Source organism: Pseudophryne corroboree, chromosome 5, assembly GCF_028390025.1.
Source record: "Pseudophryne corroboree isolate aPseCor3 chromosome 5, aPseCor3.hap2, whole genome shotgun sequence".
Classification (NCBI taxonomy): Eukaryota; Metazoa; Chordata; class Amphibia; order Anura; family Myobatrachidae; genus Pseudophryne; species Pseudophryne corroboree.
Genome location: NC_086448.1, coordinates 800210568 through 800227429, shown reverse-complemented (window position 1 = coordinate 800227429; position 16862 = coordinate 800210568). Strand labels below are relative to the sequence as shown.

The 16862-nt window shown below is 51.0% G+C and overlaps 1 protein-coding gene across 1 annotated transcript in view; it reads left to right on the top strand.

Annotated features, from left to right (window-relative positions):
- The window catches only part of COL14A1 (collagen type XIV alpha 1 chain), a 258070-nt gene that overhangs the window by 211355 nt on the left and 29853 nt on the right, over positions 1 to 16862 (top strand). The window contains exons 39-41 of the mRNA XM_063924450.1: positions 6455 to 6508; positions 7497 to 7550; positions 9988 to 10041. Coding sequence (XP_063780520.1) covers positions 6455 to 6508; positions 7497 to 7550; positions 9988 to 10041 — 162 coding nt within the window. The remainder of the gene's footprint in view (positions 1 to 6454; positions 6509 to 7496; positions 7551 to 9987; positions 10042 to 16862) is intronic.

The window sequence follows — 16862 nt, the reverse complement described above, 5'->3', positions numbered from 1 at the left end:
TGATACAGAAAAACAGCAAAGGAGCTTGTGGTTTCTCTGCCGCAGTGAGGGTCTTATTAATAATTAGACACAAGTAAATCTTTGGGAATTATTATATGCATTTTATTACTACGCATATGTATCACAATGTGCCCCTATTAGATGTGTGTGTATAACAGGCACAACTGAGGCATGCAGGAGTGTGGTGCAGGAGCAGACAAGGCAGATGTATATAACAGGAGCAGACAAGGCAGATGTATATAACAGGAGCAGACAAGACAGGTGTGTGTACCAGGTGCAGACAAGGCAGGTGTATATACCAGGAGCAGACAAGGCAGGTGTGTGTAGCAGGAGCAGACAGGACAGGTGTATGTAGCAGGAGCAGACAGGACAGGTGTGTGTAGCAGGAGCAGACAGGGCAGGTGTATGTAGCAGGAGCAGACAGGACAGGTGTATGTAGCAGGAGCAGGCAGGACAGGTGTATGTAGCAGGAGCAGACAGGACAGGTGTGTGTAGCAGGAGCAGACAGGACAGGTGTGTGTAGCAGGAGCAGACAAGGCAGGTGTGTGTAGCAGGAGCAGACAGGGCAGGTGAGTGTAACAGGAGCAGACAGGGCAGGTGTGTGTAGCAGGAGCAGACAAGGCAGGTGTGTATAGCAGGAGCAGAAAGGACAGGTGTATGTAGCAGGAGCAGACAGGGCAGGTGTATGTAGCAGGAGCAGACAGGACAGGTGTGTGTAGCAGGAGCAGACAGGGCAGGTGAGTGTGACAGGAGCAGACAGGGCAGGTATGTGTAGTAGGAGCAGACAGGGCAGGTGAGTGTAACAGGAGCAGACAGGGCAGGTATGTGTAGTAGGAGCAGACAGGGCAGGTGAGTGTAACAGGAGCAGACAGGGCAGGTGTGTGTAGCAGGAGCAGACAGGGCAGGTGTGTGTAGCAGGAGCAGACAGGACAGGTGTGTGTAGCACGAGCAGACAGGACAGGTGTGTGTAGCAGGAGCAGACAGGGCAGGTGTGTGTAGCAGGAGCAGACAGGACAGGTGTGTGTAGCAGGAGCAGAAAGGACAGGTGTGTGTAGCAGGAGCAGACAGGACAGGTGTGTGTAGCAGGAGCAGACAGGGCAGGTGTGTGTAGCAGGAGCTGACAGGGCAGGTTTGTGTAGCAAAGCAGACAGGGCAGGTGTATATAGCAGGAGCAGACAGAGCAGGTGTATATAGCAGGAGCAGACAGGGCAGCTGAGTGTAGCAGGAGCAGACAAGACAGGTGTGTAGCAGAAGCAGACAGGGCAGGTGTGTGTAGCACGAGCAGACAGGGCAGGTGTGTGTAGCACGAGCAGACAGGGCAGGTGTGTGTAGCAGGAGCAGACAGGGCAGGTTTGTGTAGCAGGAGCAGACAGGGCAGGTTTGTGTAGCAGGAGCAGACAGGGCAGGTGTGTGTAGCAGGAGCAGACAGGGCAGGTTTGTGTAGCAGGAGCAGACAGGGCAGGTTTGTGTAGCAGGAGCAGACAGGGCAGGTTTATATCGCAGGAGCAGACAGAGCAGGTTTGTGTAGCAGGAACAGACAAGGCAGGTGTATATAGCAGGAGCAGACAGGGCAGGTGTATATAGCAGGAGCAGACAAGGCAGGTGTGTGTAGAAGGAGCAGACAGGGCAGGTGTGTGTAGCAGGAGCAGACAGGGCAGGTGTGTGTAGCAGGAGCAGACAAGGCAGGTGTGTGTAGCAGGAGCAGACAGGGCAGGTGTATATAGCAGGAGCAGACAAAACAGGTGTGTAGCAGGAGCGGACAAGGCAGGTGTATATAGCAGGAGCAGACAGGGCAGGTGTATATAGCAGGAGCGGACAAGACAGGTGTGTGTAGCAGGAGCGGACAAGGCAGGTGTATATATCAGGAGCAGACAGGGCAGGTGAGTGGTGCAGGGACAGAAAAAGTAGGTGGTGTAGCAGGAGCAGACAAGGCAGGTGTATATAGCAGGAACAGACAAGGCAGGTGTATATAGCAGGAGCAGACAAGGCAGGTGTGTGTAGCAGGAGCAGACAGGGCAGGTGTATATAGCAGGAACAGACAAGGCAGGTGTATATAGTAGGAACAGGCAAGGCAGGTGTATATAGCAGGAACAGACAGGGCAGGTGTGTGTAGCAGGAGCAGACAGGGCAGGTGTGTGTAGCAGGAGCAGACAAGGCAGGTGTATATAGTAGGAACAGGCAAGGCAGGTGTATATAGCAGGAACAGACAGGGCAGGTATGTGTAGCAGGAGTGTGTGTAGCAGGAGCAGACAGGGCAGGTGTGTGTAGCAGGAGCAGACAGGGCAGGTGTGTGTAGCAGGAGCTGACAGGGCAGGTTTGTGTAGCAAAGCAGACAGGGCAGGTGTATATAGCAGGAGCAGACAGAGCAGGTGTATATAGCAGGAGCAGACAGGGCAGCTGAGTGTAGCAGGAGCAGACAAGACAGGTGTGTAGCAGAAGCAGACAGGGCAGGTGTGTGTAGCACGAGCAGACAGGGCAGGTGTGTGTAGCACGAGCAGACAGGGCAGGTGTGTGTAGCAGGAGCAGACAGGGCAGGTTTGTGTAGCAGGAGCAGACAGGGCAGGTTTGTGTAGCAGGAGCAGACAGGGCAGGTGTGTGTAGCAGGAGCAGACAGGGCAGGTTTGTGTAGCAGGAGCAGACAGGGCAGGTTTGTGTAGCAGGAGCAGACAGGGCAGGTTTATATCGCAGGAGCAGACAGAGCAGGTTTGTGTAGCAGGAACAGACAAGGCAGGTGTATATAGCAGGAGCAGACAGGGCAGGTGTATATAGCAGGAGCAGACAAGGCAGGTGTGTGTAGAAGGAGCAGACAGGGCAGGTGTGTGTAGCAGGAGCAGACAGGGCAGGTGTGTGTAGCAGGAGCAGACAAGGCAGGTGTGTGTAGCAGGAGCAGACAGGGCAGGTGTATATAGCAGGAGCAGACAAAACAGGTGTGTAGCAGGAGCGGACAAGGCAGGTGTATATAGCAGGAGCAGACAGGGCAGGTGTATATAGCAGGAGCGGACAAGACAGGTGTGTGTAGCAGGAGCGGACAAGGCAGGTGTATATATCAGGAGCAGACAGGGCAGGTGAGTGGTGCAGGGACAGAAAAAGTAGGTGGTGTAGCAGGAGCAGACAAGGCAGGTGTATATAGCAGGAACAGACAAGGCAGGTGTATATAGCAGGAGCAGACAAGGCAGGTGTATATAGCAGGAACAGACAAGGCAGGTGTATATAGCAGGAGCAGACAAGGCAGGTGTGTGTAGCAGGAGCAGACAGGGCAGGTGTATATAGCAGGAACAGACAAGGCAGGTGTATATAGTAGGAACAGGCAAGGCAGGTGTATATAGCAGGAACAGACAGGGCAGGTGTGTGTAGCAGGAGCAGACAGGGCAGGTGTGTGTAGCAGGAGCAGACAAGGCAGGTGTATATAGTAGGAACAGGCAAGGCAGGTGTATATAGCAGGAACAGACAGGGCAGGTATGTGTAGCAGGAGTGTGTGTAGCAGGAGCAGACAGGGCAGGTGTGTGTAGCAGGAGCAGACAGGGCAGGTGTGTGTAGCAGGAGCTGACAGGGCAGGTTTGTGTAGCAAAGCAGACAGGGCAGGTGTATATAGCAGGAGCAGACAGAGCAGGTGTATATAGCAGGAGCAGACAGGGCAGCTGAGTGTAGCAGGAGCAGACAAGACAGGTGTGTAGCAGAAGCAGACAGGGCAGGTGTGTGTAGCACGAGCAGACAGGGCAGGTGTGTGTAGCACGAGCAGACAGGGCAGGTGTGTGTAGCAGGAGCAGACAGGGCAGGTTTGTGTAGCAGGAGCAGACAGGGCAGGTTTGTGTAGCAGGAGCAGACAGGGCAGGTGTGTGTAGCAGGAGCAGACAGGGCAGGTTTGTGTAGCAGGAGCAGACAGGGCAGGTTTGTGTAGCAGGAGCAGACAGGGCAGGTTTATATCGCAGGAGCAGACAGAGCAGGTTTGTGTAGCAGGAACAGACAAGGCAGGTGTATATAGCAGGAGCAGACAGGGCAGGTGTATATAGCAGGAGCAGACAAGGCAGGTGTGTGTAGAAGGAGCAGACAGGGCAGGTGTGTGTAGCAGGAGCAGACAGGGCAGGTGTGTGTAGCAGGAGCAGACAAGGCAGGTGTGTGTAGCAGGAGCAGACAGGGCAGGTGTATATAGCAGGAGCAGACAAAACAGGTGTGTAGCAGGAGCGGACAAGGCAGGTGTATATAGCAGGAGCAGACAGGGCAGGTGTATATAGCAGGAGCGGACAAGACAGGTGTGTGTAGCAGGAGCGGACAAGGCAGGTGTATATATCAGGAGCAGACAGGGCAGGTGAGTGGTGCAGGGACAGAAAAAGTAGGTGGTGTAGCAGGAGCAGACAAGGCAGGTGTATATAGCAGGAACAGACAAGGCAGGTGTATATAGCAGGAGCAGACAAGGCAGGTGTGTGTAGCAGGAGCAGACAGGGCAGGTGTATATAGCAGGAACAGACAAGGCAGGTGTATATAGCAGGAACAGACAGGGCAGGTGTGTGTAGCAGGAGGAGACAGGGCAGGTGTGTGTAGCAGGAGCAGACAGGGCAGGTGTGTGTAGCAGGAGCAGACAGGGCAGGTGTATATAGTAGGAACAGGCAAGGCAGGTGTATATAGCAGGAACAGACAGGGCAGGTATGTGTAGCAGGAGTGTGTGTAGCAGGAGCAGACAGGGCAGGTGTGTGTGTAGCAGGAGCAGACAGGGCAGGTGTGTGTAGCAGGAGTGTGTGTAGCAGGAGCAGACAGGGCAGGTGTGTGTAGCAGGAACAGACATATCAGGTGTTTATAGCAGGAGCAGACAGGGCAGGTGTGTGTAGCAGGAGTGTGTGTAGCAGGAGCAGACAGGGCAGGTGTGTATAGCAGGAACAGACAGGGCAGGTGTGTGTAGCAGGAGCAGACAGGGCAGGTTTGTGTAGCAGGAGCAGACAAGGCAGGTGGTGTAGCAGGAACAGACGAGGCAGGTGAGTGTAGCAGGAACAGACGGGGCAGGTGTGTGTGACAGGAGCAGACAAGGCAGGTGTACATAGCAGGAACAGACAAGGCAGGTGGTGTAGCAGGAGCAGATAGGGCAGGTGTGTGTGACAGGAGCAGATAAGGCAGGTGTGGGTAGCAGGAACAGACAAGGCAGGTGTGGGTAGCAGGAACAGACAAGGCAGGTGTGTGTAGCAGGAGCAGACAGGGCAGGTGTGTGTAGCAGGAGGAGACAGGGCAGGTGTGTGTAGCAGGAGGAGACAGGGCAGGTGTGTGTAGCAGGAGCAGACAGGGCAGGTGGTGTAGCAGGAGCAGACAAGGCAGGTGTATATAGCAGGAGCAGACAGGGCAGGTTAGTGTAGCAGGAGCAGACAGGGCAGGTGTGTGGGGCAGGAGGAGACAGGACAGGTGTGTGGGGCAGGAGCAGACAGGGAAGGTGTGTGTAGCAGGAGGATACAGGACAGGTGAGTGTAGCAGGAGGAGACAGGACAGGTGTGTGTAGCAGGAGGATACAGGACAGGTGAGTGTAGCAGGAGGAGACAGGACAGGTGTGTGTAGCAGGAGGAGACAGGGCAGGAGTGTGGGGCAGAAGGAGACAGGAGACAGGACAGGTGTGTGGGGCAGGAGGAGACAGGGCAGGAGTGTGGGGCAGGAGGAGACAGGGCAGGTGTGTGTAGCAGGAGGATACAGGACAGGTGAGTGTAGCAGGAGGAGACAGGACAGGTGTGTGTAGCAGGAGGAGACAGGGCAGGAGTGTGGGGCAGAAGGAGACAGGAGACAGGACAGGTGTGTGGGGCAGGAGGAGACAGGGCAGGAGTGTGGGGCAGGAGGAGACAGGGCAGGTGTGTGTAGCAGGAGGAGACAGGGCAGGTGTGTGTAGCAGGAGGAGACAGGGCAGGTGTGTGGGTCAGGAGGAGACAGGGCAGGTGTGTGGGGCAGGAGGAGACAGGGCAGGAGTGTGGGGCAGGAGGAGACAGGGCAGGAGTGTGGGGCAGGAGGAGACAGGGCAGGAGTGTGGGGCAGGAGGAGACAGGGCAGGAGTGTGGGGCAGGAGGAGACAGGGCAGGTGTGGGGGTCAGGAGGAGACAGGGCAGGTGTGTGGGGCAGGAGGAGACAGGGCACTAGTGTGGGGCAGGAGGAGACAGGGCAGGTGTGTGGGGCAGGAGGAGACAGGGCAGGTGTGTGTAGCAGGAGGAGACAAGGCAGGTGTGTGGGGCAGGAGGAGACAGGGCAGGAGTGTGGGGCAGGAGGATACAGGGCAGGAGTGTGGGGCAGGAGGAGACAGGGCAGGAGTGTGGGGCAGGAGGAGACGGGGCAGGTGTATGAGGCAGGAGGAGACAGGGCAGGTGTGTGGTGCACCTTATAAAATACGTTTGATGTGCAGCTGAGAATGGTGTGTGAGGAAGGGACACTGTGGTGTATATAAAGCTTATAAAAGGGTTTATTGAGGAGTTATACAGAATTGTCTATTTTTCAGGGTACACCAGGACCAAAAGGAGATAAGGGAGAAGTCGGTATCCAAGGCAATCAGGTATGGCGATTCTGAAGTCAAGATATAGGAATTTGTTGGCATTACTCCTGTTGGGGAAATGTTGATGTGGTGGGTTAGGCCCTAATTAGCACCTGGGCAGTTTGGGTATTTGTCACATGGGCTGGGGAGAGTATTAATGGGCTTCCCTGTGCTCTCATACGCTATCATGGGACGCTCAGTCTCAGGGTGGGTACACACAAGGCGATGTGTTCTATGAGCGACGCCGCCTAGCGTTTCCCCTACTGGGCCTGGCATCCCGACGGCGGGCATACACACTGCGCGATATCACTAACGATCATGATGCGGCCAGCCGGAGCATGCAGCTTTGGATGATGAGTCCAAATTGAGCAGCATGCTTGGCTCACGGGGCTGCGCATCGCTCATTGGTGGCGGCATACATACTTAGCGCTACGGTTAATTCACACTTGCCGACCTGACCCTCTCCATGAGGGAGAAAATGCTCTGTTCCTGGACTTTCCTGGTAATGTATGATTGCCATCACCTGTGGTGAGCTAGGTAATTGATAAGAAAGGTGTTTCACCACAGCTGATGGCAATCATACATTACCAGGAAAGTCCAGGAACAGAGCATTTTCTCCCTCATGGAGAGGGTCAGGTAGGCAAGTATGACCTGGGTGCCTCAAAAAAGGCATTTCCATATAACCGAGGGCAGCACAGATGGTGTAGTGGTTAGCATTGCTGCCTCACAGCATTGAGGTCATGAGTTAAATTCCCAGTTATACAGCATTTTTGTGGATTTGTAGTCCTCCCTGTATGTGTGTGGCTTTCCACTGTGTGCTCTAGCTTCCTCCCACATACTGGCAGGTTAATTGGGGATCAGTATGGGATGCCGACGCACAGGATGCCAAATGTCGGTATACCGACATGTGTTGTCTGATCTATAACTTTATTTCCATGCCTTGCAGTGACACTGTATAGTTTTATATAACCTGAACCGTTCACCTATGTCCTATTTCTTTTATACACAGGGAGTTCCCGGCCCATCCGGCCCTCCAGGACCAGAAGGAGTGTCAGGACCAAGGGTGAGATACCACAGCTATGTACTAAAGAACAGCTTTAAAACTGACATTTTATGGACAGAGGCGATTTTGCGTCATCATGCCCACGGCCGACTGCGCTGCAATGGCACAGATCACATCATCATCCGCAGGTGGCAGATCTGTCGTCATGGGAACCATGTCACCTCACCTCACATTTGCCATATTTGTACAACAAGTAGGCATGTATGGGCATAGAACACATTGCCGATCAGATCATCTGAGTGCTCACAGCAGCACAGATTGTTTCAGGAGATGAGTGTGCTTTTTTTGGGGGGGGGGGGGGGGGGGGATGGGGAAACCTGTGACCTGTCCATCAGCTCTGTGTGTCATACATATCTGAGTACTATCTGTTTCTTTGGCACTATGCTTCATCCTTACAAATTGCCAAACACTTTTGTTTAGGGATTGTCTAAACACATCGAGCTCAGCCTCCAACATTGCTACACGCTGCGCCAAGCTGCATCACAACACGCAGGAATGTTCCTGCTACCAGTGTGCTGTACGACAGGCGTGTAACATGTTCCGTTCTCAGTAACATCACTTACACTGTGTACTGCTGTGTTACAATCTTACTAGCAATAATCATGCATATCAATGTTTCTGGTGTCCCGATTTGTGGGTTGATTCGCATCCCCTGGTGTACACGCGTTGCAAGGGTTGCAATGCACACTTTGTGCATCTGCAGTCGCAACCATCGGTAGCACCATTGGGACTTGCCCCATGCTAGGTTAGAATCTCCATCAGATTTTGGCCCCCCGATGTATGTGTGTGAGCGTCTGAGTTTGCATGCTTTCCAGCGACACACCCATAACCCGCCCATAAGACGGAATATCTCTGATTAGCCACCTCCCAGTCGCCACCCAAGATGCTTAATACATGCCAGAGTCAGTGGTGCTCAATGGGCAGGTTGGTTTTGCTGGTGAAATGATTGCCCCTCCCTCACCGGTGCCTGCATCGTGCAGACTATTCTATTTACCTCTAAGAGTGAATGGGAGCAGGAGCGGATCTAGCACGGGCAAGCAGGGCGAGCTCCCGGGGCGCTGCGGCCCACAGGCGCGGCCGCAGTCACATCGCAGGCGTCCGCCACCCACCAGCACCCTGGTTGCAGCAGGCACCATTGTCAGTCAGACGCTAGAGGTCATAATTGACCTCTAGTGTCTGTGCGGCGCTGCTATGGGAGAGACGTCATGACGTCTTTCCCATAGATCCGAGAAGCGGGCGGCCAGAGATGGAGCAGCAGCGGCAGCAGTGGTCGGGAAGCCAGAGTGGGGCTGGTGAGTATTGTTTTTTTTTTTAAAGGTGTTTGTAAGCAGCGCTTCCAGGGGGCACATCTACAGGGGGCATAAGTGTGGCCACGCCCCTATTTTATATGCAAGCCTTTGGCGCGCTCTATCTCTGTTTTACCTGTCAGGGGAGAGGGGCGCCAAAGGAAACTTTCGCCCTGGGCGCCATAAAGTCTAGAACCGGCCCAGAACTAGAACTGGGGGCAGATGGCTTCCATGTCATGTGACCGCATCATAGCCAATCCCTGCAGGAGACAGTGCAGTGCCCTCTTAGGGATGGACATCGGAAGCCCAGTATCGAATGGTAGATATTGCATGAATGGTTTAACCATCGATGGTTATATTGTGCACATGGACACAAGCAATCAGAGCTTTGCACATTTGCGTGCAAGCAGTGCTGCAGACACCATCTCAGGGTGTCCATAGCTGAATTCAATCAGTCAGCCATCAGATGGGCATCAGAAAGCAGCACATGATGGCTGGCAGTCATCTGTCAGTGGATGCTAACCATCGGTTTCTGATGTCTATCCCTGTGCACTCTGCACATTGCGGCTGTACACGCTGCAGGCGTTCCAGCTAAGTACATTGTTGTGATGTTACAGTCTGCAAATCACAGAGTATTAGCCAGGAATGATCCCTCTCTCTGTGCATGGAACTCCTGTCTGACTCTACACTATAAGGCATAGGCTCAATGTTGTTGGTTCAGGTGCGATTCCAGTCAGACTGTCGCCTGATTTACTTACAGCAGCAATAAGGTCAGGTCTGGCCAACCTGTGGCTTTCCTGCTGTTGTGAAACTACAAGTCCCAAAATGCCTTGCCACAGTTTTGCTATGAGGTAATGCTAAAACTGTGGCAGGGCATGCTGGGATGTGTAGTTTCACAGCAGCTGGAGAGCCACAGGTTGGCCAGGCCTGAATTAGGGCAATATAAGGCAAAATGTTGCAGTGGCAGCGGCCTCAAGGTGACATTTTGAAAAGGAGATAATGATCTCTAGGCTTTCTATGCTCATAAGTTACTTCACTGGATATTACATAATATGATAAAACGTTCTATGTCAGATAGCTGCTGTAGACTAGACATTCAGAGAAACAGATATAATTGATGGTTCTATTTCTTTTCTTCACCTTTTTTACAGGGGCTACCAGGAAAAGATGGCAGCAGCGGCCCTCCCGGACCACCTGGGCAAATGGTAACTTGTGCTGTATTTTTATAAATATTTAAAAATGTGATTTTGCGGAACGAACTATTGGTGAGGATTCTGCTTAGTGTATCCTAGCTGTAACACAGTGTATTAAGTATCACTCAACATTTGTGTGTATACCTATAATACTCTAGAAATGATACGTATTGGTATTTCCCATAACAACCAGTAAGATTCCGTCTATTGTGTTCTAGCATGTAATAGAGAAATGATAGCTGGGTTCTGATAGGTTGCTGTAGGCAACACTACCACTTTTCATTTCTAGAAGCTTTAGTAAATCTACCTCTATGTCTGACTGCTGAAGCTATAATTATTAGTCACGATGGGGCAGATGTACTGATGTACTAAAGCCTTTGAGAGAGATAAAGTACCAACCAATCAGCTCTTAACTGCCATGTTACAGGCTGTGTTTGAAAAATGACAGTTAGAAGCTCCACTTTATCACTCTCCCAAATAAATAATTTGCATAGTATTACTAAAGTCTCTATTTTGTGACCGTTATAGGAAATGTGGAAACTGGAACATAATTCCCTGAGGAATTAATAGAGTACAAATAATTGTAATATCGGCTGATAGAAAACGGCATTATAACATGAATCTATACATGGAATTTACACAGTAAATAATTCAAATTAAATAAGTGTATTTTGTGCACTCACAAATAACACCAAACCAATACAGTCACACTACTGAGAGTGACGCGTTTTACACGCTCCCGATAATACATGCACCAACGCGGGAATCTGTCTGCGCGGCTTCCTGAGAGCTTACACTGTAGCACTGTATGAATAATGGGGGTCATTCCGAGTTGTTCGGTCGGTATTTTTTTCTCGCAACGGAGCGATTAGTCGCTAATGCGCATGCACAATGTCCGCAGTGCGACTGCGCCAAGTAAATTTGCTATGCAGTTAGGTATTTTACTCACGGCATTACGAGGTTTTTTCTTCGTTCTGGTGATCGTAATGTGATTGACAGGAAGTGGGTGTTTCTGGGCGGAAACTGGCCGTTTTATGGGTGTGTGCGAAAAAACGCTGCCGTTTCTGGGAAAAACGCTGGAGTGGCTGGAGAAACGGAGGAGTGTCTGGGCGAACGCTGGGTGTGTTTGTGACGTCAAACCAGGAACGAAACTGACTGAACTGATCGCAGATGCCGAGTAAGTCTGGAGCTACTCAGAAACTGCTAAGAAGTGTCTATTCGCTATTTTGCTAATCTTTCGTTCGCAATTTTGATGAGCTAAGATTCACTCCCAGTAGGCGGCGGCTTAGCGTGTGCAAAGCTGCTAAAAGCAGCTTGCGAGCGAACAACTCGGAATGACCCCTAATGTGCAGATTATTACTGTAGCTCACTAATCTCCCTTGATCTTCAGAACGTTCTGAGTCCTAGACATCTGCAGTTCCTGAGGCAGAACGTCATAGCCTCTCTGGACTGGGACCCAGTTATGTCTGTGAATCAGCAGAAACGTCTGAGCCCCATGTCTCGGATAGAATTTGAAAAATAGTGTATAATAAATAATGACAGCCGTGGGCCTTTTAGATTGGTGTCATTTTATTTTTGACAAGTTGGATGGTGATCGATTTAATATATGGTGGCGGAATGCAGAATAGGCAGGTAAATAAAAACAATCTCATGCACAACACAAACCCAATCGCTAGTGTTCATCTCTACTTCCAACACTACACCTTGGACCCATCTGGCAAGACTGTGACTTCGCTACTGGCAGGGCAGTGTCCTACTGTATAAGAGGAGAGGCACCCAAGAAACCTTTATAGCTTTATTTAAACCAATGACAAACTTTGCTGTTACTCCATACACAACACAACCAAACACAACAGGAGAAACATCAGGACCATATTAGGCCTCACACTTCTTAAGGGGGAGCTTTAATAACTTCACAAATCACTCCCTGTGATATCAAGACCAACTATTGGTCAGCAAACCTGTCACTCCCCTATTGTTACGGAACGTTGGAGTGAGGCTCTTACTGAGTCTGGCAGCGCTGACTACCTGGGGCAGCTGTGGATCCGGTGCAGGCAGATGGTGGTCACCATGTTCTGCGTTGTAGCTTCTCCCTGACTGACTTGTAGTCCCTCTTCCCAGCTGCTGCGGGTGGACCAATGGCATCCTTCCTCCGGCTGCTGTGGATCAGCTTGTGACCGGTCTGACAGGCGGTTGCACATAAGGATGCATGCACTGCTCTGTCTCAGATTTAAAGAGCCCGGCACGCCAAATGTGACTTCATTTGGCACCAGATTCAACTATCCTCCCTATAAAAGGGAGTTCGGCTCCATACTTGTACTCCAGCATCTGATTCCGTGTTCTGGTCCAGTCTATCTGATGACTCTGCCTGCCATTTCCATTTCCCTTGGTACTGCTTCTAATGATCTCCCAGTTCTGACTTTGGCTGGTCCTTGAGCTGATTCTGCTTGCTCTGTGGTACCGCATTGCCTGCCTGGTTCTAAAACGTTCCTGACATCTACGCTCCAGTCTCACTGCCTGTCTTACGTTCCTTTACACCCATCTTCCCTCAGTTCCTTTACACCCATCATCCCGTACAGTGTAACCCAGTCAGAGGGCCACAACCTGTGTATCGGCAACAGCAAATAACAAACCCCGTTGTGGGGGTCCCTGGTGAAGGCCACTGATAGGTTAGACTCCGCACATCAATACTGGGTGTATGCCAACTCTAAGTGCACGCCATCCACACAATCTATCCAAAAGTTGTGACAACTATACACATCCAAAGGGGACAACCGACCATGATGCCTCTTGAGCTCCCTGCATAACAACCTTGGGGTTTAATAATCCTCTGTCTGTTTGCCAGCCCTCAGTCCTCATAATGTGGCAGCTGCTCCTCGTCCATGTGAGTGTTATGCACACCAGTGCCTGCAGGAATGTACTGGTGTCTGAACGGAGAGGGATGCAAAACAAATGAACTCACAGACAGACTGGGGAATATGACATTACGTACACAGAAGGTGATAGGGTAACAAAATAAACACAAAGTGAACAGAGAAGCCCAGAGGCTAAGAAACTGGGTGTCTCCCTAGTATTAGGAGTGCTCAGATGGAAAGAAGCGAGATGTTGTGTTTTAATACGTAGAGAACCAGAAATGCTGTTGCTAAGGGCAACAGCAAAACCCTAAAGGGTTACCAATGGGTGTGGCAGTAAACTGACACCAGAACACCTTGCACAGTGAGAAAGGATTTTGGCAGGCAAGTCTGAGAATACAGCCGCAAACTTGCTAAGTTCACAGAGTAGCAAAAGAACCCCAGCAAGTTAAACGACTGACTCCAGTCTTACTGCTAGGTCTGGTTTGGCAGAGTGTAGTACCAAATCCCAAGGCCTATTTGCAGTAAGCAACAACCAAATACAAAGCTACACAGTACTGGCTAACTTTCAGGAACTGACTAACCAACAAAGATTCAGCAGCATCTGCTTAACCTGAGAAGAGGCTTTATATAGCAGGTGCTGTCCACGCCCCACTCAGACCTCACAGACTGTGAGCACAAAAACCAGCACCGGATCCCCTGCCGTGCACAAAGCCTGTAACCACTGCACAGCAAAAGACCCGAACCAGAGTATAAGCTGCGCTCAGGTTACTCCGCTAGCACTTGTCTCCCGGTTGCCATGACGACGTGGCAGCACAGGGCAAGAGACCCTAACAGTACCCCCCTCTGAAGAGGGGTCAAAGAACCCCTACCACCGGGTTTATCGGGGAACTGCGAGAAGAAAGAGCGTATCAGTCTGGGGGCATGAAGATCACAACTGCGCACCCACGACCGCTCCTCCGGGCCATACCCCTTCCAGTGCACTAAAAATGACAGCCGACCCCGAACCATCTTGGAGTCAAGAATCCTTTCAACAACAAACTCCCTCTGGCCATGTATCAGAAGAGGAGAAGGTCTTCCACTGGAATTAGGATTACTAATCGCCCGTTTTAAAAGGGAACAATGAAATGTTTTATTGATACCCAAAGAACGGGGCAGATCTAACTGAAATGCCACCGGATTGATAACCCTAGTGATCTTATAAGGGCCGATGAACCGGGGGCCTAACTTATGAGATGGCTGTCTCAACTTCAAATTCTTGGTAGACAACCAGACGAAGTCTCCTAATTTGAAGCTGCAGGGTCTTTTCCGCTTATCAAAAACCCTTTTGGTCACTAATGACACAGACACAAGGGCTTTCTTCACTTTCCTCCAAATACCCCTAAGGACCGAAACCCCAGAGGAACCACCAGGCGTGGAGTCCAGGGCGTCAAAAGAATTGGCCTTAGGATGATGCCCATACACACAAAGGAGGGGAGAGATCCCTGTAGCAGAGTGAGCCGCGTTGTTATAGGCAAACTCCGCCATGGACAGATGAGCAACCCAGTCAGTCTGACACTTGGAGACATAACACCTGAGGAACTGCTCCAAGGACTGGTTCACCCTTTCAGTCTGCCCATTAGACTGCGGATGGTAGCCTGACGACAAGCTGACAGAAATCTGGAGATCGGAACAAAATGCCCTCCAGAATTTGGCCACAAACTGGGATCCGCGGTCAGAGACCACATCAAGTGGCAACCCGTGGAGGCACACAACATGCAGCATAAATAATTCAGACAGGCGTCTGGCCGATGGCAGCCCAACCAGTGGAACGAAATGCGCCATCTTCGAAAACCTGTCAACGACAACCCAGATGGCTGTCATCCCCGAGGATTTGGGCAAGTCCACCACAAAATCCATTGAAATGTGGGTCCATGGCTTAGATGGAATAGAGAGTGGATGTAATGGGCCAATAGGAACCCCTCTAGGAGTCTTATTTCGGGCACAGATGTCACATGCCCGAACCCACTGATCCCCATCCTTAGCCACCGAGGGCCACCACACCGCCCTAGATAGCAACTCCCGAGTTCTGGCAATACCCGGGTGACCTGCCGACTTCTTGGCATGGAATTCCAGGAACACTCGCTGTCTTAACCTAGGAGGCACAAACAAAAGACCTACCGGAAGGTCTGGAGGAGCCTGCTCCTGTGCTCTAAGGACTAATGACAAGAGGTCCTGGGTAATGCCCACTTTAATACATGATGGGGACACAATGGGCAATGGCTCCTCGGTGGTCTCCTGGATTGGAGCAAAACTCCGCGAGAGCGCATCAGCCTTGATGTTTTTTGACCCAGGGCGATATGTTATCAAAAAATTAAAGCGAGCAAAAAACAAAGCCCATCGTGCCTGCCTGGCATTGAGACGCTTCGCTGACTCTAAATATGCCAAATTCTTATGGTCGTGAGAATTGAGACCACAAACTTAGCCCCCTTAAGCCAGTGTCTCCACTCCTCGAGTGCATCCTTAATAGCCAACAATTCCCGGTTACCCACGTCATAATTCATCTCGGCAGGCGAAAATTTACGGGAAAAGTAAGCACAGGGATGAAGGCGATTATCAGACACACCCATCTGAGAGAGCACTGCCCCAATACCCATCTCAGAGGCATCCACCTCCACCACAAAAGGACGCTCTGGATCTGGGTGTCGCAGCACCTTGGCCGAGACAAATGCCCTTTTGAGACGGGCAAAAGCCGCTTTGGCCTCACAAGACCAGTGAGCAACATCCGCCCCTTTCTTAGTGAGTGCCACCAAGGGCGCCACTATAGACGAAAATCCAGCGATAAATCGTCTATAAAAATTCGCAAAGCCCAGGAAACGCTGAAGCGCCTTCAAACTAGTGGGCTGCACCCAATCCAGGACTGCCTGTACCTTGGAACCCTCCATTTGGAAACCTTCTGGGGAGATAATATATCCTAGAAATGCGATTTGCTGAACTTCAAATTCGCACTTCTCGAGCTTCGCCCCAAGCCGGTGGTCTCTGAGTTTCTGGAGGACTAAGCGTACATGCTTCCGATGTTCCTCCAGGGAATGGGAGAAGATTAGGATGTCATCTAAGTATACAACTAAGAATCTATCCAAATATTCCCTGAGCACATCGTTCATGAAATCCTGGAAGACTGCCGGGGCATTACAGAGCCCAAAAGGCATCACCAAATATTCATAATGCCCTGAGTGGGTATTAAAGGCAGTCTTCCATTCATCCCCCTCCCTTATTCGGATTAGATTGTAAGCACCGCGTAGGTCAATCTTAGAAAAAATGGTGGCAGTACGAAGCTGGTCAAACAAGACCGAAATGAGAGGCAGTGGGTATGAGTTTTTAATCGTGATACGGTTCAATTCCCTGAAGTCGATGCAGGGTCGCAACGAACCGTCCTTTTTACCCACGAAGAAGAACCCCGATCCAACTGGAGACTGTGAAGGTCTGATAAATCCCTTAGCCAAGTTCTCCTGAATGTACTCTGCCATAGCCTGAGTCTCAGGACGTGACAGGGAGTACAACCTGCTCTTGGGAAGCTTAACATTCGGCAACAAATCAATGGCACAGTCATAGGGGCGATGGGGAGGTAGTACCTCTGCAACTTTTTTGGAGAACATGTCCGCAAAATCTGCATAACATCCTGGCAATCCTGGCAAACTTAGCTGCGAAAGCCTGACTGGAAGGCTCAAGCAACTCCTGAAACAATCAGTACCCCAACTAAGAATCTCCCCAGAGACCCAGTCAAATTGAGGATTGTGGGCCCTTAACCAGGGTAACCCCAACACCAATGGGGCAAAAGTACAGACAGTCACATAAAAGGACAATTTTTCAGAGTGTGTGGCTCCAATAAACAAAGAAATCTGGCTAGTGCAAGAGGTAATTTTACCCTGGGATAATGGTTCCCCGTTTAACCCACAGATCTCAATTTCCGATGCCAAGGGTACTAAGGGAACAGAGTGTTTC